This window comes from Bos grunniens, chromosome 3, assembly GCF_055505025.1.
Source record: "Bos grunniens cultivar Pamir isolate PY7600 chromosome 3, Bosgru_T2T1.0, whole genome shotgun sequence".
NCBI classification, from domain to species: domain Eukaryota; kingdom Metazoa; phylum Chordata; class Mammalia; order Artiodactyla; family Bovidae; genus Bos; species Bos grunniens.
This window is the reverse complement of record NC_141167.1, coordinates 62,287,770-62,309,889: the sequence shown is the minus strand read 5'-3', so window position 1 is coordinate 62,309,889 and position 22,120 is coordinate 62,287,770. Positions and strand designations below refer to the sequence as shown.

The 22,120-nt window shown below is 45.5% G+C and overlaps 1 protein-coding gene across 2 annotated transcripts in view; it reads left to right on the top strand.

Annotated features, from left to right (window-relative positions):
* The first annotated feature begins 596 nt into the window (after positions 1 to 596).
* LPAR3 (lysophosphatidic acid receptor 3) overlaps positions 597 to 22,120 on the top strand; it is an 85,413-nt gene continuing 63,889 nt past the window's right edge. The window contains exon 1 of one of the 2 annotated variants that reach the window (XM_086390864.1): positions 597 to 2,642. In XM_086390864.1, the coding sequence (XP_086246990.1) occupies positions 2,240 to 2,642 (403 nt within the window). In that variant the 5' untranslated portion in view covers positions 597 to 2,239. The remainder of the gene's footprint in view (positions 2,643 to 22,120) is intronic. The other variant, XM_086390863.1, reaches the window with a different exon arrangement.

The window sequence follows — 22,120 nt, the reverse complement described above, 5'->3', positions numbered from 1 at the left end:
GCATCATCATTGCTAGTTAGGACAGATAAGCAAAATTGAACGGTGATTCAGTTCAGATACTTCCCAAAGGTAAGAAAGACAAATCTATGAGCCCCTGCCCTATACTTGGAGGTCTAAGCTGAGCTGGGGGCAGAGGAACAGGAGCCTCTTTTCATAAGTCCTGAGAGGAAGAAGTCCTGCCTGTGTCCTGTTTTGCTTCTCATCATGGCAGCTGGCTGACCTGGTTTTAGTTTTGTTTGCTTGTTTATTTACTTTGCAGCATTTATTCCCTGCCAAGTAAATGCTGGCTGACACAAGTTCTCCAAGGTCATAATTGTTCTTCCAGCCATCACTACTCCATTCTATCAAGTATTGTAGAATCCATCCCCTACACTGGCCTGCCTTTCCCCTCATAGAAACAATGTTATAAATCTTTGGGTCTCCAGGAACATAAACTAGACCAGTTTGTATACAGGAAGCTGATCAGCAAATGTTTGTTGAAAAAGTTTTGAATGATTTTCCAGCCAGTGATCTTTAAGGCAAAGTATATCCTCAGGCTTTGTGTTTACCATTTTTTGCTGTTAATTTTAATTTGGTTTTACTGATTAAAATTTTTTTTTTTTTTTAAGAAAAGTGAGACACTCTAGGCCCTACAAGGATTTACAGAATCTGGTGGATAATCCCTCCAAAAAACTAGAATTTAGAGCCACATTTGTCTCTTTACTTGCCCTTTGCGTTCTGTCTCCTTTTTCCTGTTCCTGCCTATAGGTCAATAAACTAGCTGTTCTTCCTGCCCCATCCCCTCTGCATATCTTTCTCGCATCACTTCCTTGTCTTCTGCTCAGATTTATTAAAAACCATCTAGTTAGAATGTCTTTTTCCTGTTGCAACACAGTTCACCATCTTTCCTTCTCCTTTCTCCCTTTTAAGGATTCATACATCAAAGGTAATCACATCTGGCCTACAAGATCCCTGTTCCACTTTGCGTTGCTCCAGTTCAGCAAGTTCCCAAGTTACAACATAATGAGTTGCCAAAATCCCTTTGCTAATAAGTTGTTTGGAACTTGGAACAAATTTCCCAGCAAAAAGAAGGCTCTAAGTGGTGTTTACAGTTCCCAGTCCAGCCTACAAGTTACTCACTCAACATACTACAGATTTATTGAGTCAAGCATTTGGTAAGTGCTGGTGGTTGAGAATTTTTGTGTTTACCACATTGCCCTTCAGCACTGTTATTTGAGTTGAGCTGTTCCCTCCCCTGGCCTCATACTCATATATATCGTCTGCAAGAGTTTTGCTTGTTCCGATAAACATGATCTTTAGCACTAACTACAAGTTGTATCTCTCTATATACAATTCATCTGTAAGACAGCACAGTCGTTTTCTGCACACCCAGAAGAAGCAATAATATTTTGGGCACATGTTGATGAACGTATAACCCAATCTCTATGAAAGTTTGAAGCACACTAGGCTGTCATGGCCTACAGGATGAGATCCATTGCATAAAGAATAAAACATTATTATTTTCAGAGGAAGCAGAATTTCTTTAATGGTAAGAGGGAAGTTATCATTCAGATTGTTTCCTGGGATATGGTTCCTAGTTAGCATACAAAAGGGCCCGATATCAGCATCGAATGATGAGTGAAAGAATGGATGAATGAATGGCAAAGGGTTACAGGAAGACATCTCCGCTTCTGTCTGGGTTTCCCAAGGTTTTGAAGTATGAGGAGGAAGGACCTCACTTCACCGTATTTCCCTCCTGTGTGGTCACTGGGAAAACGCGACTCTCTGCACGTCTGTGCCCTTTTTGCTTTGCAGACTTTAGAGAGAACAAAGTCTTCATGACAAACATTGTTTTACTTTGCACCTTCCTTCTTTACCAAAGGTGGGTCAATGGAGGCTTTATATTTCAGCTTTGAGAAACAGTATCCAAGACTCTTGACCCCAAGAGGCCCAGAATTCTCTTACAAGAAATTTAAATATTTTTTGTTCCCTGTTGCAATAAACAGGTGCCTAGGAAAAGGCCCCGAATCAAATGTCTGTAAACACCCTTAGCTTCTGGGACTGCCTGCTCCCTTAAAGGGCTTTGGGATTCGAGTTTTAGAGCAAGCGGCCAGCTGCCTCCCACGTGGTCTGTACTTTCCTGAAGCCACTTCAAAGGAATCTCTCCCCGCAGAATGAGGAGAGGTACAGGGGGACAGTGCTTTAATACAGGGCTCCAAGCTATGGCTCTGTAGGGCCTGTGGGTGCTAGGGGTCCTTCAATGAGTGCCATCTCCTGGAGGCCGGTCGCACTCCTGAGGACCAGTCCCAGGCAGAAGGGCATCTGCAGAAGAGCCCCGAGCGCCGATCCGTGCCTCGCCGGTGGGGGGCGCTCTCCCGTGGGAACAGTCGGGCCGGGCGGAGCGGGAGAGGCGGAGCTGGGCGGGACGCGGACCCTCCGCCCCCTGGGCGCCGCCCCTCGCTCTGCCAAACTTTGGGTTCCCAGCGGGTCTAAGCGGCCACTGGAGAGGAGGCGCGCCGCCGCCCGCCCGCCCGCCCGCCCGCCGCGTCCTCCGCCGCTGCTAGCGCTCGGCCCCCGGTCGCCCGTCGCGCTCGGCCCCGAGGGCATGCGGCAGCAGCAGCGGTCCCGGTTCCCGGGCTCGGCGGCGCGGGCGAGCGTGAGCGGTGAGTGGGGCGCGGAGCTCGGGGAGGGTTCCCGGAGCTGCAGCCGGCCGGGCCGCGTGGGGAGGTCGGGGCGCATCTCTGCCGGGCCCAGCCCGCGGCTTTTTTGGGTTGCCTGACGTCTAGCCCGGACCCCAAACCTATTCCATGTACCTTGGACAGACCTCTTTGGGCGACGTGGAGCACATCTTGCCCTTTCCGCCTTCCTTTTTTCCCTGCTAGGAGTAAAAAGCCGTCGGGATGCAGAATCCGCGCTGCGTCCTTCCCTGCTGTGAGCTGGTGGGCTGGGCTCAGAGGAGCGGAGAGCCGGGCGCAGGTTCCGCTGGCTTTGCACAGGTGCTTCTTTTCCAAACTCGATCTTGCAGCCGTCGATGGTGAACTTAGGTTCTCCCGTAGAGCCCACAGATAGAACATTTTCCAGCCATCAGCTCCTCCCGGGAGTGGCGGTGTGTTAGTTAGGGAACAGTTCGAACCATGCGAGGTATCCAAAGATTTGGGAAATGGTTATTATGAATTCACTAGTAACTCTGTCAGGGGCAGTGCTTTGAGAGTAAGTGAAGGTCCTGACGGTCCCCCTCACCACCTGCAGACAAAAGTGCTTTGTTCTGTAGCAGTGTTACTTTATTGCTTTCCTTCAACAAGTTACAACTACCTAAAATTGCTTAGAAATTTCTCAAGCAAATACTTTGAGGAGTGACTGTGCTATTGGAAACAGTTTAGTTTTATTAAGGGAATCATTAAAACTGCCCCCAAAATATGTGGGTCATTTTTAAACGGCATTTTCCATGAAATGTTAGTTGTTACTGTCACTGCGGTGCGTTTCACCCCCCCTACTTCTTTGCTGCCCTGGGTATTACCTGGCTTTGGGATATTATTTTAGAAGTTAAGAGCTTCTTTCAGCTTCTCACGGCTCCTACTTTTGTAAGTCAGAGAATAAAGTAAATGCCAGTCACAGGTGATCCCTCTTCACCAGTCGGTTATTACTTCATGCACTGCACAGCATGTCATCAATGCATGACCTTTTGTATTGCTAAGGAGAGTTACTGGGTTTTCCAGTGAGCTACTTAATCAGGGGTTGCTAACCTTGCTTCCGATGAGGAATTTCATCCAATTTTGTGTGTTCTGATCCAGTGAATAGAATTTTCCTTTTTTTGAACAGAAGTGATAGTTAGAAACACACCACTTCTGCTCTACTAACACCATGCTTGTCCAAACAAAGTGGGCTGTTCTAAAATACACCGCAAGCAACCCCTGCCAGTGAGGTTTCTATACTTGAGATAAGCTTCTGGAGGTGTCTCTTGTACCATGCGACTGTATATATCATATAGTGATATCCAGTCATCTGGACATAACATATTCATTGTTATGTCAATATAAGTACCAAGTGCGTGCGTGTGTGGTATGCGTGCTTAGGCATATCCGACTCTTTGCATCTCCATTGACTGTTGCCTGCCAGGTTCCTCTGTCCGTCCATGGGATTCTCCAGGCAAGAATACTGGAGTGGGTTGCCATTCCCTTTACCAGGGCTTCCTCCCAACCCAGGGATCGAGCCCATGTGTCTTATGTCTCCTGCATTGGCAGATGGGTTCTTTACCACCAGCGCTACCTGGGAAGTCCATATAAGTACCAAGTACCTAGAAAAACAGATTATTTGAACACATTTTTCAAGTTTTATATTTTTGTCTTTAGAGTTCAAAACTTTGTAGCTTTAACTCTAAGTAACACATTTCTTTTCTGAATCTTACAGATGCATGAATAGTAGTTACCAGTCTCTTTATATTATTAGGTCAGGTCTAGTTAAATATCTAGGTTTCCCTGGTGGCTCAGTGGTAGAGTCTGTCTGCCAACACAGGAGACTTGGGTTTGATCCCTGCGTCAGGAAGAATCCCTGGAGAAGGAAATGGCAACCCACTGGGAAATCCTATGGACAGAAGAGCCTGGTGGGCTACAGTCCATGGGGTCACAAAGAGTTGAATAGGACTTAGTGACTAAAGAACAATTTACATATCTGGATGATTTACAAGGTGTTTAATTGAGCAGATCTACGTATGTTTTCTACAAATGAAGACTAAAATGAAAACATTTCAAAATGGGATAATTTTCCATTTATGTTCATCAGAACCTATTTGAAAATCTACATGCTAATCCTCTCTCATTTTTCCAAAACATATAGACACAGAGGAACCCCTGCACACATAGCACCATAGCCACTTAGCAGTCAAGGCACACACCCTCAAAGTGGTGCACCCATGCCCGAGGCTGGCTGCCTCTCCGCCAGGTTTTTCATCTTGGAGCAAAAATCCACCATAATCTAAGCCTAGCGTCTGATTTCTTTGGGCTGTGGCTGGGGGAATCATTGTAACTCGAATGGGAATTGCTATAACTCAAATTACCCATTAGCCATTCTCTGTGGAGTATACATTAATTCAAGATGCTTTCTGGACTGTGATTATACCCAACAGAGTGGTTAAGTCTGATTGCAAGGTTCTAAATGGCAGAGCCCAGGCCCAGGGCATTATTACTGTGGTGTAAAGAGAAGAGCTGGGCTTTGCAGTCAGACCAGCCTTTGTTCCAGGCCAGGCTTTGTGACTATGAATACTTTGCTTCACCTCTCTAATTTCCTTGTCTGTAAAAATGAAGATTATATCCACCTCCCAAGATGAAAAGAGAAAGCACTTAGTGGGGTCTTGATGTATAGAAGTACTCCTTAAATGTTGGCTGCCCCCTTTCCCTCCTGCTGCTAAGTCGCTTCAGTCGTGTCCAACTCTGCGCGACACCATAGACGGCAGCCCACCAGGCTCTGCCATCGCTGGGATTTTCCAGGCAAGAACACTAAAGTATTGACATTTCTATAAACATGCTGCTAATGTACATTGTACTGGTTAGAGTGCAAAGAGAGATTCCCAAGTCCTGAGTGACTTAGAGATGTTCTTCTCACTTCTCTTACTCATTTTCCTGCTTCCTCGCCATGGCCCTTTTACTCTTCTGTCCATTGTTTCTCCTGAAGATACTGAGCTGCCCCCTCTCTGACCTTTGTCCCTCATCCGGGATTCTTTGTGTATGTGGAGGAATCCCCTGGAACTTAGTCCTGCCGTGGCTGGGAAAGGTGGAGGTGAGGGGCGCAGAGCTGAGTGAAAGCCCCAAGAGCTTGTGCCCTTACAGTGCTGGGTTAGAGAGGCAGTTTGGTGTACAGGGGTCTGAGTTCTAACCCCAGCCACACTTGAGTGAACTCTTGTGACCTTGAATAAATTGTGTATCATCTTTGAATCAGTTTTCTCATTTGCACAATGGGGATAATGATTCTTTTTCTAGCTACCTGCATTGGTTGTGTTGGGTCCCATTAAATCAGGTATGCAGAAGAGCTTTGTGCCCGGCCAGGGTCACATAACAGAGAAGGCAATGGCAACCCACTCCAGTACTCTTGCCTGGAAAATCCCGTGGACGGAGGAGCCTGGAAGGCTGCAGTCCCTGGGGTCGCTGAGGGTCAGACACGACTGAGTGACTTCACTTTAACGCATTGGAGAAGGAAATGGCAACCCACTCCAGTGTTCTTGCCTGGAGAATCCCAGGGACGGGGGAGCCTGGTGCGCTGCTGTCTACGGGGTCGCACAGGATCTGACACGACTGAAGTGACTTAGCAATAGCAGGGTCACATAAATATTGGAATTAAAGAGGCAGGGCCTCCAGATATGGGGCAGACAGGCTGTAGGGGTGGGAGGATCTCCACATGGGTGTTGGACATGCTGAGTGAACTTGCTGCCTCCTCAAGGAAGAAATCCTGCCAAAGGCTGCAAGATTGCTCCATGGGAAATATGAGAGGAAGAGAAATTTCAGGACCAAGATTACCTAACATTGTGTGATCGAAGGTGCAGGGCAAAGGTCCAAAGAAGTTTTCATTCCATCTTAGAATTACCTGTGCTGTCTGCTCATCTCAGTTCTTAGTAGACAGAAACATAGAGTTAACAAACCAGCCAGTGAGTCAGAGCAGAGTGGTACTGGCGATCATCAGACATTAAATTGGGGTGCCCTATCCTGTCCCTGGGCTTCCCAGGTAGCACCGGTGGTGAAGGACCAGCCGGCCAATGAAGGAGACAGAAGAGATGTGGGTTGATCCCTGGGTCAGGAAGATTGTCTGGAGGAGGGCATGGCAACCCACTCCAGTGTTCTCGCCTGGAGAATCCCATGGACACAGGAACCTGGTGGGCTACAGTCCATGGGGTCGCAAAGAGTTGGACACTACTGAAGCAACCTAGCAGGCATGCTCAAGCCATCCTCCCTGGCCTATGCCTACTTGGTAACTTGAGTCTCCAAGGCTTACTCTGCAAAGCACTAAACCACTCAAGGCATTTCCCCTCCTACCCCAAACAATTAAGCTTATTATTTAATTCAGTCTGAAAGGTGTGTGTTGCTGTCTGTCTGACTTGCCTGGTGAGCCAGGAGAACAGAGCCCAGTGAAAGGAAAGTCTCACTTCCTGGCTTGTACCCCCTCTTCCCTCTCCAGGCTGATGTCTTCATCCTTATTGCTCTTCATCTCCTGGCCTGGCCTCTGTGGCCCCAACCCCTAGCCTCTTGTCCCATTAGCCTACTGCCTTGAACTCCTCGCTTGCCTGTTCCCCTCCCTGCTCCCGTAGACCTTGCCTCCCATCCTCAGATGTGAATTATTCATACAGCCAGGTCTGGGCCAGACTGAGAGTCACTCTGAAAAACAGCCTGCCGCACCCCTTCCTAACGATGTTAGTCAGCCCCTGAAATTACTCATCAGCTCTCCTGTGTCTTTATTGCTCCCTGGATGTTTGGCTGGAGGACCTACTAGCCCTGGTTGATTCAGCCTTGTGCAGCCTGATATGGCATCATCAGGGTGGCTTGGCAGGTGGAAGGGATGGGTTGAAGGGCATTTTATCTCCTCCATAAGTGCCACTAGTTTGCCCAAAGGCTCTCCAAACAAATATGCAATCTGAATAAAAGCAGTGTGCTTGCTTTGTAAATGCACCTTTAAGGCCATTCCCCTGGTCTCCCCTTTCAGTCATGCTGCCTCCAGACCCCTCTTTTTCAGAAAGGCTTGAGCTGTCCCCAGATGGACTCAGAGCATGTAAATCAAAGGTGGGCAGTAGAGTCCATCACAGATGTTCACTTCCCAAAGGGAGCTAGAATGCAATGTTAAGGCTCACAGCCCTTGAGAGTAACTAGTTGTTGAAGATCAAAGCAAGGCACTGGGTATAGAACATCCCTGAATAATTTGCCTCCTGCCCTGGTTGATTTCTAATAGGTCAATCCTTTGAATAGGAACCCTCTCCCTGAACTAAACTGTCACATGGATCTGGCAAGGAGAAAATAAGTATAATCTTTTTCTATATCCCCATGGCATTAGGCGGAGAAGGCAATGGCACCCCACTCCAGTATTCTTCCCTGGAAAATCCCAGGGACAGAGGACCCTGGTGGGCTGCCGTCTGTGGGGTCACACAGAGTCGGATACGACTGAAGCAACTTAGCAGCAGCAGCAGCATGGCATTAGGATTAGTCAGGGTTCTCCAAAGAATGGAACCAATGGGATAGCTGTTTATAAGAGGGTGTTTGTTTCAAGAATTGACGTAGGGTCATGGAGGCTGAGAAGTCACACAGTCTTGCCATCTGCAAACTAAAGAACCAGCAAAGCAGGTAGTGTAATTCAGTCTGAGTCTGAAGGCCTGGGAATAGAAGCGCTGATGTCTGAGGACAGGAGGAGATGTTATCCCAGCTCAGACAACAGGGAATATTGGCTCTTCTGCCTCCTTTTTGCTCTATTCAGTCTCTCAGCAGACTGGATGATACTCAGCCACTTTGCTTGAGGATCATCTTCTTTACTCAGTCTACAGATCCAAATGCTAATCTCTTCTAGAACCACCCTCATGGCACACTTACTTACCAGCTACGTGGGCATCCCTTAACCCAGTCAAGTTGCACATAACAATAATCCTTGCATCACCAAACCAGGAAGTTGCCATTGTTACAACAGTACCATCCAATCCACAAAGCCCACGCATATTTCATCAAGAGTCCCCCAGATGTCTCTTTTTTTCCTGCCTGATTTGGGATTCATGTTAAATTTGTCATATTGTTTTCTAGAATAGTTACTCAGACTTTCCCTTTCCTAAAGCCCTTGCAGTTATACAGGTCTTGCATACAGTAGATGACTCTCAGACTGGGTCTGGCCAGCATTTCTTCCCAACCAGACTTGAGCATATGTTCTTGGCAGGATGCTCTGCTCTTCTCAGCACATCACATTAGAAGATACACAATATCAGCCTATCCACCACTGGAATTTTGGCCCTAATCACCTGATTATGTTGGTGTCTGCCACATCTCCCCACCTTCAATTCACCATTTTTCCCTTTGAAATATATTGGTGTTTGTGAAGAGGCATTCTGAGATTATTCTAATAGCCTGTTCCTCATTAAACCTCTACCTAAAGCCTTATTGGGATTCCCTGATAGCTCAGTTGGTAAGAATCCGCCTGCAATGCAGGAGACCCGGTTTGATCCCTGGGTCGGGAAGATCCACTGGAGAAGGGATAGGCTACCCACTCCAGTATTCTTGGGCTTCCCTTGTGGCTCAGCTTGTAAAGAATCTACCTGCAATGCGGGAGACCTGGGTTCAATCCCTGGATTTGGAAGATCCCCTGGAGAAGGGAAAGACTACCCACTCCAGTATTCTGGCTTGGAGAATTCCATGGACTATAAAGTCCATGGGGTTGACGAACAGTCAGACATGACTTTTTATTCTTCCCTGCTGACTTCTGCCAGAATCAGCTACCTCTCTGAAGGTTGCCAAATGGTGATTCTTTAGTTCCATTACTCCTTTCACATTTGTTAGTTGGCATTCAATTATAAGGAAGAACTTTCTTTCTCCTTCATGCATTTATTCATTATATTAGGACGTATTTGTGGATTCTTTTTGAATACAATATGTTGAGATCTCATACTATCATTACTTATTTTGATGCTCAAATTGTTCTCAGTTTGACCAGTTGAGAGTCCCTCTGAACTTGCTCCTTTGTCCTTTTGGCATCTTTATCATTCACTGAGCATTTTAAAGTTTTCTGTCATCACGAGCTATCTCAGGCTTATCTTGTACTTTCCCTGACCTGGTTAGTCATCCCTTTTGGTAGAGAATGCTATTTAGAAAACAAGATATGGAAGGTTGGTGTGCCATTGTTACTGGGGTATTGTTGCTTTAGATCTCTCAGAGGACAAACTAGGAAATATATGTATATATACATATACATTTATATATTGTCTACATAAGGCCATATATTATAAAATCATGAGTTCATACTAAGACCTCCAATTCCAATCCAACACCCAAGGATCTTTCTAGTCTTACCTGTTTATATATTTCTACATATCATCTCTGGCAGTTAGAAACTTGACTCCCATTGCCTTCAGTATTTTTACTTATTTGTTCAAAGTAGCTCATCTCTCAGCCACAAAGGCCATCCTGCTTCCCCTGTGTCCACCTCTCTTCCCACTGCTGCCTGTCTTTGACTGCCAGGCCTGTTAGCTCAGGCATGTGTGCAGCTTTATTATCAGCCTCCAATCCCTCCAGCTCCCTATGGTTCCCCAACTATAGCCCATTCTTCCTTGCAACTCCCCAGACTCCCTTTCATCATAACTGCATTCTCAGCCACCTGCTGGCCCCTCAGTTCTGGGGAGGGAAGAAAAGAGAAGGTAGAGAAAGAGAGAAGATAGGAATGATAGAAAGCAAAAAGAGAAATAGTATATACATTTTAAAAAGTTTCCATGGGTTGATATTAGGTCAACACTAGCCTTTCTTAGTTAAGTTCTAATCTAACTTCGGTAGTCAGATAATTGATGTCTGTGGCCTAGTTCAGCTGGTAAACTCTGTTGAGATGATGGGGAAGGTAAAATTCGTTAGGAGAAACTATTTCTTAAATTATATGATTCAACATGTTAGAAGTAAATTGAGTTGCTTGCTCTTCTGAGTTTTCTCTGAAGGAGGCAAACTAAATAATTGTTGCTATTTTCTATCTGTACTTAGAGTTTTAGCCATTTTCATTTGATAATGGATTTTCCCCATAAACTCTTGTCAAAAATTCCAAGTAGAGATACATTTACAAATTTTATTGACATTTACCACAATCATATTACTTCTAGAATCACTAAATGCTTGCAAAAGGCATTAATGTCATTACAAAAAACAAATCTGCATATTTTATTTCTCATGGGGTTAGAGGATTAACTACTGAAAAAAAAGAGGCTGCAGTGGTCAGAGTGGTGAAAAGAGCCCTGGGCTCAAAGGATGAGAGCTGGTCAGAGTGAATCAGTGTCTCCTGGTTTTACTTTTCTCCTCTGTGAGAGGGAGAAAGCTATCCTGCCCATCTCACCATGGGCTCAATGGGAAGAGACATGAACTCACCTCGAAAACTGCTCATTAGTCTTTTAGTGAATATATTTTGATGGGTTACTCTAAGATCCAAAGTGGTAGAGGAAGTGTAGTAAAATTATTAGAAGATTAAACATGGGGTTTAATTTCATCGGGTGAAGATTAAACACCCAGCTGGCTAAACTCCATTTATACTTTTTCTCTGGGGCTGCATGTTTCCAACTGGTAGTGAGAAACACCAGTTAGTGACCCTGGACAGGGTGGTAGAGGGGAGATGTCTTGAGGTTGTAACGCCAGTGACCCACCCAGCCTGAGGGAGGGATTTCCTCCTTTGATCTTCCCTCCCTGGTCTCTCTTGGGATCCCCGCCCCCACCTGTTGGGAACAGACTTGCCCTGTTGCTTTACTGGACTTGTCTGACGCCTCTGGACCTGGAAGTGGGCTGAGAACTTTACACTGGCTGTTTCGTTCACTTTGTCCCAATAACCCAATAACCTGACAAGTTAGTCTTGTCTCAGTTTCATAACAGAGAAAATTGAGGCTCAAAGAGGATAAGTAACTGTCCTCGTGTGTGCATGCTCAGTTGTGTCCAACTCTCTGTGACCCCGTGGAATGCAGCCCGCCAGGCTCCTCTGTCCATGGGATTTCCCAGGCAAGAATACTGGGGTGGGTTGCCATTCCTTCTGCAGGGGATCTTCCTGACCCAGGGATGGAAACCCAGGTCTAGTGCCACCTGGGAAGCCCAACTGTCCTCAGGCCCCACTGACAATAACAATACAGCCTCTATGTCAGAGACTACTCTGAATGCCTCATTAAATCTCACAGTAGTCTTAGGAAGAGGGTACTGTTGTTACCCCCATTTTACAGATGACACAATTAGGTACAGAGAGGTTAAACCTGGTAAGCAAGGCTTTAGGTTTACCTGTTGGCTCAGTGGTAAAGAATCTGCCCACCAGTGCAGGAGACATAGGTTGGATCCCTGGGTCAGAAAGATCCCCTGGAAGAAATGGCAACCCACACCAGTATTCCTGCCTGGAAAATCCCATGGACAGAGGAGCCTGTCAGGCTACAGTCCATGGGGTCACAAAGGGTCTGATACAGCTGAGTGACTAAACAACAACAACAAAAGCAAGGCTTTACACTCAGGCCAGTTATCACCAGAGGCCATATTCTTTTTGGTCTTTTGATATCCAGTTTCCCCAACACTATTTGTTGAAGAGACTGTCTTTTCTCCATTGCATATTCTTGACATCCTTGCCAAAGATCAGTTGATCATATACACATGAATTTATTCCTGGGCTGCCATTCTCTTCCATTTGTCTACGTGTGTCATTCACTCAGTCGTGTCCGACTTTGTGACCCCATGGGCTGTAGCATACCAGGGTCCTCTGTGCATGGAATTCTCCAGGCAAGAATACTGCAGCAGATAGCCATTGCTTTCTCTAGGGGATCTTCCTGACCCAGGGATCAAACCCAGGTCTCCCACATTGCAGGCAAATTTTTTACCATCTGAGCCACCAGTGAAGCCTCCATTTGTCTATTCAGTTCAGTTCAGTCACTCAGTCGTGTCCGATTCTTTGCAACACCACGAACTGCAGCACGCCAGGCCTCCCTGTCCATCACCAACTCCCAGAGTTCACTCAAACTCACGTCCTTCGAGTCAGTGATGCCATCCAGCCATCTCATCCTCTGTCGTCCCCTTCTCCTCCTGCCCCCAATCCCTCCCAGCATCAGAGTCTTTTCCAATGCGTCAACTCTTTTCATGAGGTGGCCAAAGTGCTGGAGTTTCAGCTTTAGCATCAGTCCTTCCAAAGAACACCCAGGGCTGATCTCTTTTAGAATGGACTGGTTGGATCTCATTGCAGTCCGAGGGACTCTCAAGAGTCTTCTCCAACACCACAGTTCAAAAGCATCAATTCTTTGGCACTCAGCTTTCTTCACAGTCCAACTCTCACATCCATACATAACCACTGGAAAAACCATAGCCTTGATTAGATGGACCTTTGTTGGCAAAGTAATATGTCTGTCTTTATGTCATACTTTTTCTCATCACTGTAACTTTATATTGGTTTGAAGTATGTTTTGAAACCAGGAAATATAAGGCCTCCAGATTTGTTCTTTCTCAAGATTGTATTGGCTATTTGGAATCCTTTGTGTTTTCACATGAATTGTAAGATTTTTTTTTCTATTTCTGTAAAAAAAAAAGTGCCACTGAGATTGTGATAGCAATTGCTCTGAATTTGTTGTGTAGGCATCTTAACAATCAATTCATTTAAGTTCAGTTCAGTTGCTCAGTTGTGTCCAATTCTTTCTGATCCTGTGGACCTTAGCACACCACACCTCCCTGTCCATCACCAACTCCTGGAGTTTACTCAAACTCATGTCCACTGAATCGGTGATGCCATCCAACCATCTCATCCTCTGTCCTCCCCTTCTCCTCCTGCCTTCAATCTTTCCCAGCATCAGTCTTTTCCAATGAGTCGGCTCTTCACATCATGTGGCCAAAGTATTGGAGCTTCAGCTTCAGCATCAGTCCTTCCAATGAATATTCAGGACTGATCTCCTTTAGGATGGACTGGTTGGATCTCCTTGCAGTTCAAGGGACTCTCAAGAGTCTTCTCCAACACCACAGTTCAAAAGCATCAATTCTTCGGAGGTCAGGTTTCTTTATAGTCCAACTCTCACATCCGTACATGACTGCTGGAAAAACCATAGTTTTGACTAGACGGACTTTTGTTGGCAAAGTAATGTCTCTGTTTTTTAATATGCGTCTAGGTTGGTCATAGCTTTTCTTCCAAGGAGCAAGCGTCTTTTAATTTCATGACTGTAGTCACCATCTACAGTGATTTTGGAGCCCAAGAAAATAAAATCTCTCACTGTTTCCATCTTTTTCCCATCTATTTGCCATGAAATGATGGGACCAGATGCCATGATCTTAGTTTTCTGAATGTTGAGTTTTAAGCCAGCTTTTTCACTCTCCTCTTTCACTTTCATCAAGAGACTCTTTAGTTCTTCACTTTGTGCCATAATATCTTAACAATATTAGGTTCTAATCCATGAGCACAGCATGTCTTTCCATTTACTTATGTCTTCTTCAATTTCTTCCACCATTGTTTTATGGTTTTGAATATACAAATATTTTGCTTCCTTGGTTATATTAATTCTTAAGTATTGTATTCATTATAGTGCTATTGTGAATCAGTTTGTTTTCTTAATTTCCTTTTCAGTTTGTTTATTGTTGGTGTTTAGAAATGCAACTGATTTTTGTATGTTGATTTTGTGTCCTACAACTTTACTGAATTAGTCCATTAGTTCTAACAGTTTTTTTTTTTAACGTATGTGGGATCTTTAGGGTTTTCTACATATGAGATCATGTCATCTGCAGACATATAAGTTTACGCCTTCCTTTCTGATGTGAATACCTTTTATGTCATCATCTTGTCTGATTCTCGCAAGAACTGAGATACTGTATTGAACAGAAGGGGCCAGAGTGGGTATCCTTGTCTTGTCCCTCCTGATCTTACAGGAAGAACTTTGAGTTTTTCACTGTTGAGTATGATCATTGCCGGGGCCTTGCTCTTTAACCACTCTGCTCACCTGCTTTACTAGTAGTACTTGAACCCAGAACCCAAAACCCGTGTTCTTCCACCACACCACGTCGCCTCTCCTCTGCTTCCTCACCCCCTTCTACCTGCCCCTTCCTGCTTCCCTGCTTTGTTTCAAGCAGCAGAAGAGGGAAGCAGCAGTGCCCGAGGCCTCATCACGGCAGTGCTGGGCCCATACTTTCAGGCAGGGGACGGGTCTTTCCTGGACTGTAGGTAGTGTCGTGCAGGTAAAGGATGCCTTTGGTATTGGTCCTTGTTAAATTGAAGTGTTAGAGCGTGAACAGTGATTCCAGAATGCCAGCTGCATATTCCACTGAATTTGGGGGAAATTTTGAGTTAACTGACTTTCTTGAGAAGTATTATCTACCATTTATTGAGTACACCCTATGTGCTAAGCATCTTGCTAGGCGCTTTATAAACAGTGCTTTCATTATCCTTTCAACAATCTATATCGTTGTTGTAGTTATTGTGCTGTAGTTACCTTTAGAGAGGAAGGAAAAGGCTCTGGCCAGATCAGTGATGTGCCAGGTTAGAGGTGTTGCTGACAGTGAAGAGCCTACATCTGACCCAGGGCCAGCTGTCGCCAAAGCTCCTGCTGCTTTCTCCCTGCTCCCCAGCCTCCCCTGTGTCACAGCCTGCCATACTTTCCTTGAAAGGATTTAGATGACCAGAACTCCACAGGTCTGGCCTTCCCTTCTCTAAACCTTGTTTTAAATACTCATGATAAAATGTCCATTTCATTGCTTATTCTGACCGACAAACATTCATTATACAATGGAGGGATAGAAACAAGCAGACCACAACAAAATAAAACTCCCACCCTTCTGAAAAGTGGAAGACACCTAGCAGCCACAGGTGTGTAAAAATGATGAACCACTGCTGGGAAGGAATTATTAAGATTTCCCTGCCTCAATCCCTGCTACTGCTCTCTGAGAGAGTCTTCCTAGTGGCCTTGACTTTGACTCTGTTGCCTGGGAAGTTCTTCCTTATCCATTACCCTCTATGGCCATATCTGAAATGGCTGTTGGAAAGTATGAGCTCCATGCCTCGCTATAGCTTCCATGGCAGTGTGGTTCCTTAAAAAGTTTACAGTCTTCTGATCTGTTTGCTTCTGGTCAATTCCATACACCAGTTACCATATCCAAGTTCTATTCTGGACCAAGTTCTTTAGCATTCCTTATTTCCCAGTGTCTGTCTGGGTCCATCTCTCTCTTCCTCTCCTTAGTTGTCTCTACTCTGACTTCCTCTAAAACATGGACTTGGGCAGGAGGGTGCACGCTTACTCTGATCTTTCCTATCAGCCTGACTTCTTTGTTCCAATGCCATGTTTTACTGAGAGGCCTTTGAGAAAGGCTGTGAGCAACGATATTATTTTCTAGTCTTTGCAGTTGTAGAAGCAGTTAACTTTTCTGATCCTCCAAGGCCTCCAGCTTCTAGGTACTGCCCATTTTTCTCCACTTTTGCTTACAAATGATCCTTGCCTGAGCTCATCTCTTTCTGGGAATGCCTTTCTAAAAGCTAGGGCTTCCCATGTGACTCAGGGGTGAATAATCTGCCTGCCAATGCAGGAGACACAGGAGATGCTGGTTCGATCCCTGGGTCAGGAAGATCCCCTGGAGAAGGTCATGTCAATCCACTCCAGTATTCTTGCCAGGATAATCCCATGGACAGAGGATGCTGATGGTCTGCAGTCCATAGGGTCATAAAGAGTCAGACGCGACTGAGTGAGCATGCACACACACACACACACACTAAAAACTGTGAGGAGCAGCCATTGCTTGCTCACAGTATGTTTCCTTCCAACACTTGCACCTAGAGCTGCAGGCTTCTTTGGCAGAGAAGCCCCCAAATACAGTGATTTGAAGATGACAGAAGTTTTTTTTTTTTTCTCTCTCTTGTTAATAATCCTGAGGTTTGGATTTGAAGGGCTCTTTTTATTTTGTTTCTCCACCATCTACCAGGGTAACGTTTCACAAACTCCCTTTGTTTAAAGATAGATTTCTTTACATCCAGTATGCTGAAGACCAGTATTTTGGTTTGGACTCTACAGATCATGCATTTGTATTTCATAACAATGTCAAATTGTGACAGACATTTCTAGGTGTTTATTCATAATTTCTGTAGTTTTATCTGTTTATTAATGGAAAGTTGTCCCCGGATGACTTTGAGTTGTGCTTCTAGGGCTCTGCCTTGGTCTGAATGTTGAGTGCCGGATCACAGGCCTCTCTGAGCTCTAGCATGCAGGAAGGTGAAAGAGCATGAAGTTGTCGGGCTGCTCCAGGGCTAACCCGGGAGCTGTGCTCTTCATTAATGCTCACAGTCCATTAGCAAGGAGTTAGCCACACGACCACCCTGGCTGTAAGCAGGCTGGGAAATGGAGTGTATTACTCTGTAAGAAAAGGAAGACATGATCTAACAGTCTGTGCCATAGACCATAAAGCCAAGAATGACGAAAGAAATAATTATGAGAGAAGTCACAGGGCAGCAGATAGTCATGGGCAAGTGAGTTGGAAGAACTGTCCTGAGCTCAGTGTCCTGTCACTCAGAACAGGACCTCTTGGAAGTGGAGTCTGGGGTTCTGCTGGTCCTTTTATGCAGCCTGAGGGCCACAGGCTGGTAGTGTGGTGAGGTTAACAAGGGGAAGTTCGCTCAAGAAGGGGCCAAGAACCATTCTCAGGAGGAAATCCAGAAATGAGATACACAGATTTGGCATTAGAATCCACAAGGCTGTGTTCAAAGTGCTGGGGCAGAGGTGGATCTGATTGCCTGAGATGCTGCAGTAATCAGGATCGGTGGAGCACCGGGAAAGGGGTTATACTAGTCTGTCCTGAATCCAAGCAAAGCCCTGGAAGAGGGAAAACAAAAGATCCTGGCCAATGTGAGCTGGGAGAAGTCTCTCCAATCCCAAACCTCTCTGCCAGCTTGCAAATGCTATGCTACAAACAACCAGTAAAACCCAAGACCACCCTTGCTTTAGCCCCTGCGTTAAAACCTGGTGCTTAAGCCTCAAACTTTGTTCCTATTCCAGCAGCTGAACTGAAGGAAGTTTCATCCCATCCTGCACAGATGCTACCCTCGTGGTGACTTTCTTGTTTATCTTGGAGGCAGTTTGGGAGCTTAGAATGAGAGAGAGAGGACATGAGCAGTGTCAGGGCTTGAGCTAGTTCTAGAGTCACCATATAGAGGAAATAACTTAAGCAATCATAGCTCTGGTGCAAGAAAGTTTAAAGGGAAAAGAAGAGAGACCTGAGGGCCGAGTCTAGGAATATGTACACTCCAAGGCTGATGGAAGAAAGCATGACAGAAATATTGAGGACAGTGGAACGAGAACCAGGAAAGAGTAGAGTCACAGAGGCTTGGGAGGGGAGTTTCAAGAAGAGAGTAACTCTCTGTCCATATCCACAGTGAAACCAAAGAAAAAGAGAGACTGGAAATAAAGGATTTGTTATTGAATTATTCAGTAAAATTGAGCATATTTTTATTATGTGCTGATTACAGGCAAGTTTCTGTGTCTGTGCTTCAGAGAACAGGGAGACAGAAGGATACCAGCTCTGCCCAACAGGTTTGGAAGTGAGGTGAAGACAAATAAATATTTAATACGGTGTGTTGAATGCCATAGGAGAGGTACCAAGTATTTCATAGCCGAATTTCTTGAAAGAATAGCCTATACTTTCTTTCTACTTCTGTATCACCCAGGCATCATTCAATAAAGTGTGATCAAGTTCTTGCCTCCTGTACTCCCAACCAGCAAACTAAAACTAACCAGCACATGAACTAGACACGTGTTGTCCATGCCCATGGGCATGCCCATGATGCCCATGTCCATTGGGCATCAGGTGCACAAATTTAAGTAAGAAACTGGTGGCCTTTCAGAAGCTTGCATTCTGGTGGTCAAGGCTGACACTGAGACAGAGGCTGCTTCTACAGTGCAGTAACAGGGGAGTGCCCTCCAGTGGCTAAAAGAATCTGAATTTAGTAAAGAGTCACCTTAGGAGAATGAATGTATATATGTCTGAAAGTTCCAGGGGTATACATGTGTATAGGTTCCAGACTTAAGGAATGCTTCTGGCCTCCCCCAAGTGTGTTTGTATTCATTTTGGAGGAGTAAAGGTGATGAATGCTGGAATAAGATGAGACTGTTGATGGAATGGAGATGAGCTGATTCCCTCCCTCTCCCTCAGTGCCTTAAGCCCCCATGCTCTTTGTCTACTTAGGGACTAAGTCTGGTTCATGTCCGCAGGGCCTAAAAATCATCTGCCATCATAGCATCACCACCATTATAGTATCTCCACCATTTTAGCATCTCCACCAGCCTGCAGAGCTTCTGGGAGAACAGCACTCGTCTAGCAGCCCCCGTGGCTGGCCCTGCCACTGGAAATGCCACTGTGGAGGGTGGATCAGTGGTGCCACCAAAAGGCAGCCCTTGTGGCAATGTCTGCCTGGCCTCAAATCAGGTGGCAGTGCCCCTTGGTTCAGGTTGTCATTACCCTGCCCCTCTCCACCCCGCCCTCTTCACAGGACCTTAAGGGAAAGTCTGCTGCTTCTTTCTCTCCACTTCTAGTTTCAGACTTGGCTAACCTGAGGCCCAAATGAACACCTCAACCCACATCATTTATTTCCATGGTATATAAGACCAGGAACTCAGAGCTGGGACTGATGCTGGAGAACACTGCAGGGCATCCATGAGGTAGACTCCAGCATGCAGGGATCTGTTGTGCAGTCATCTTTCTTGTATAGAACCCCTGAGGCAGATGCGTGTGTGCTCAGTTGTGTCTGACTGTTCCCAACCCCATGGACTGTAGTCTGCCAGGCTCTTCTGTCCATGGGATTTCCCACACAAGAATACTGGAGTGGGTTGCCATTTCCTACTGCAAGGGATCTTCCTGACTCTGGGATTGAACCCGTGTCTCCTGCACCTCCTGCATTGGCAGGCAGATTCTTTACCACTGAACCACTAGCAAAGCCTGCATATAACCCCTAACTGTGGGCAAATCACTCATTGATTGAATCACTTAGTGTGTGTAAGGAAATTTGCTAGGGTTCTGGCATGACTAAGGGGACATAGGGAACATCTAAAGAATTGTAATACTGGCCCATGCCTTTGAGAATACTGTTTATTCCTCTTTCCTTCTCTGAGAGTTGCTACATTTATAGCTGGAAATATTATGTGTGCTTGATCATACTAAAAGATTTAAGAAAATCTATAGCATATTAACACCTTTAAAATAACACTGTTGTATTATAATGTACTTGAAGATGATATCTGTTTCACTACGTGAGAGTTAATTTGGTATCTGGAGGAGGGGGTTGATCACCTGGTAACTGGGGGAGGGCAGAGTTCATGAAAATCAAGAGATGGTGCAATGACCCAGAGCTGGAAACAGCAAGGAGCTGTTAACACCCCTCAAGCTGAAAGCCAAGGAGAGGGGGAAGGGGAGGCTGCCAGTAACGAGAGGCTGCCTGCCAGGTACTAACCCGGCCAACTCAGAGCAATATGCCAGGGAGTGAGCAGGGGAAGTCAGTGTCTCAGCTCTGCCCCAGCCCCTCCTCTTCATCTTTCACTGTACCTCTCAGGGTAGGAGCTGCAGGGCAAGGAAGCCAGTTGATGTGTTCCCAGCAGGGAAAAGAGCAAGTGGAGAGGGTCGGAGAGGGAGCTGGATGGGCGGATGGTTGAAATCAGACACAGCGTTCTCTTGTCTTTTACATGCACTTCTGTGACCTGATTACCTTCATACAGGTGTGCTGTTTTACTTCTCGACGTGCATAGGATGGTAGAGGGGGATGGAATGGGGATGGCTGTGAGACTCCTGCTTTAGTGACCAAACAGCGGTGCTCTCCTTTAGAGCCTCTGAAGCTTTCATTAAAACAACAATTTCCCTCTATAGTCACATGATTTGAAAGTGTGATTTTCCTTTCTGTATCAAATTTCAGGATTCAAACAGGCACTAACCTGGGCAGGCATGCTTTCTAGAAGCAAGGAGGGGTCACTGCAGGTCACTATTCACCTGTTACTGGGAACAGCAGGGGACTATTTGGAACACACCATGTCAGTGAACTCCGGGAGTTGGTGATGGACAGGGAGGCCTGGCGTGCTGCGATTCCTGGGGTCGCAAAGAGTCGGACACGACAGAGCGACTGATCTGATCTGATCTGATCTGATATAGAGCTGGAGATTCTTGAACATCCTTCTCAGTACCAGAGGCAGATTTAGTCACGAAATGGATTGAGCCAGGGAATGAATGCAGTATGTGGTTACGTTAAGACAAGCAGTTTGGGCCAAAATTTTCTCTTGTGAATTTTATAAGGAAAAGAAATCTGATTTTCTTCTTCTGAGAAGTCATTGGCTGTAAGTAGGAACTTTGAAATTTCTCAAAATATATCTTCACAGAGTGACAAAGTTCTTTGTACAAAAAATATCTCTTTCAGGGATGAATGTCCACATTTTAAATTTTGGCATTCTCTCCTCCTTCAAACATGTGATTACATGATGATCTAAGGATCATTTGCTACATAATAGAACATATGGAGTTATATGTAAATATTATTCATTTTAAGCATTCTGATTAGCATCTTTACTTTTAAGACTGCCAAAATGTATGTCATCTGTCCAGCCTAATGAATTAGAGGAGATTAAAATTGTATACGATTGACAGAGTAAACACAGTTAAAGATTTATATTACATGTGGATAAGCTGAGTCAGAGAATTTGCTGATCACGTAAAATCCATGTCTCACCTCTTTTATTTGGTTTAGTTCGGTATGTTTTCAAGTTTGCTTCCTGTTTAACCAAGAGGTTTAAGACAGTCCTCAGTCAGTCATCAGTGACATCTGGGGAACAATACGTTTGACTCTAGTTGTTTATTAAACAAGTTCTTGGGTAAAAGCTGTGTGTTTACAGCCTGCGCTTTCATAAATCCACCCACCTGATGGAGAGAGAAAGCAGTGATCGATCAGCTGACATGCAACAGGCGGTCCTCCCTACCTACAGGGCTTAGAAATGAGCCCTGACACAGTCATCTGTTTATTCTGCTGAGCTCTCGGTGCCGTTTCCCCTGTGTGTCACCACTCGAAGCTGAAGATGGCTCGAGGCACGGAAGTTTCTCATTTCCCAGGCGCACCCGGTTGTGCCTGCTCCTCCCGTGTGTCTGCTGCTTGGGGAACACCACTACCAGTAGCGTCTCTCGGTGTACAGCGGGACCTGGGTGCTATGCGGAGAACAGGGGTCGAGATCAGAACAACTTTATGTGCCTGAGTTTACCATTTGCTCTTAAACAGAGTAATGAAACTTTTTAACAGAATTGAGTTTAACTTGCTTAAGAGAAATGGTCTAGTGTATTCAGAGAGGGTAGCAGATTTGTAGTAGCCGTGCGCTTAGCACGTAGCCCTAATATAAATGTATGAGCTTTACCTGAGAATATCGAGGATCCCAGTCTTCTGTCATGGACGGTATCTGTTTAAGTTGAATCTCCAATAGATGGCTGCTCCTATGTGTTATTTT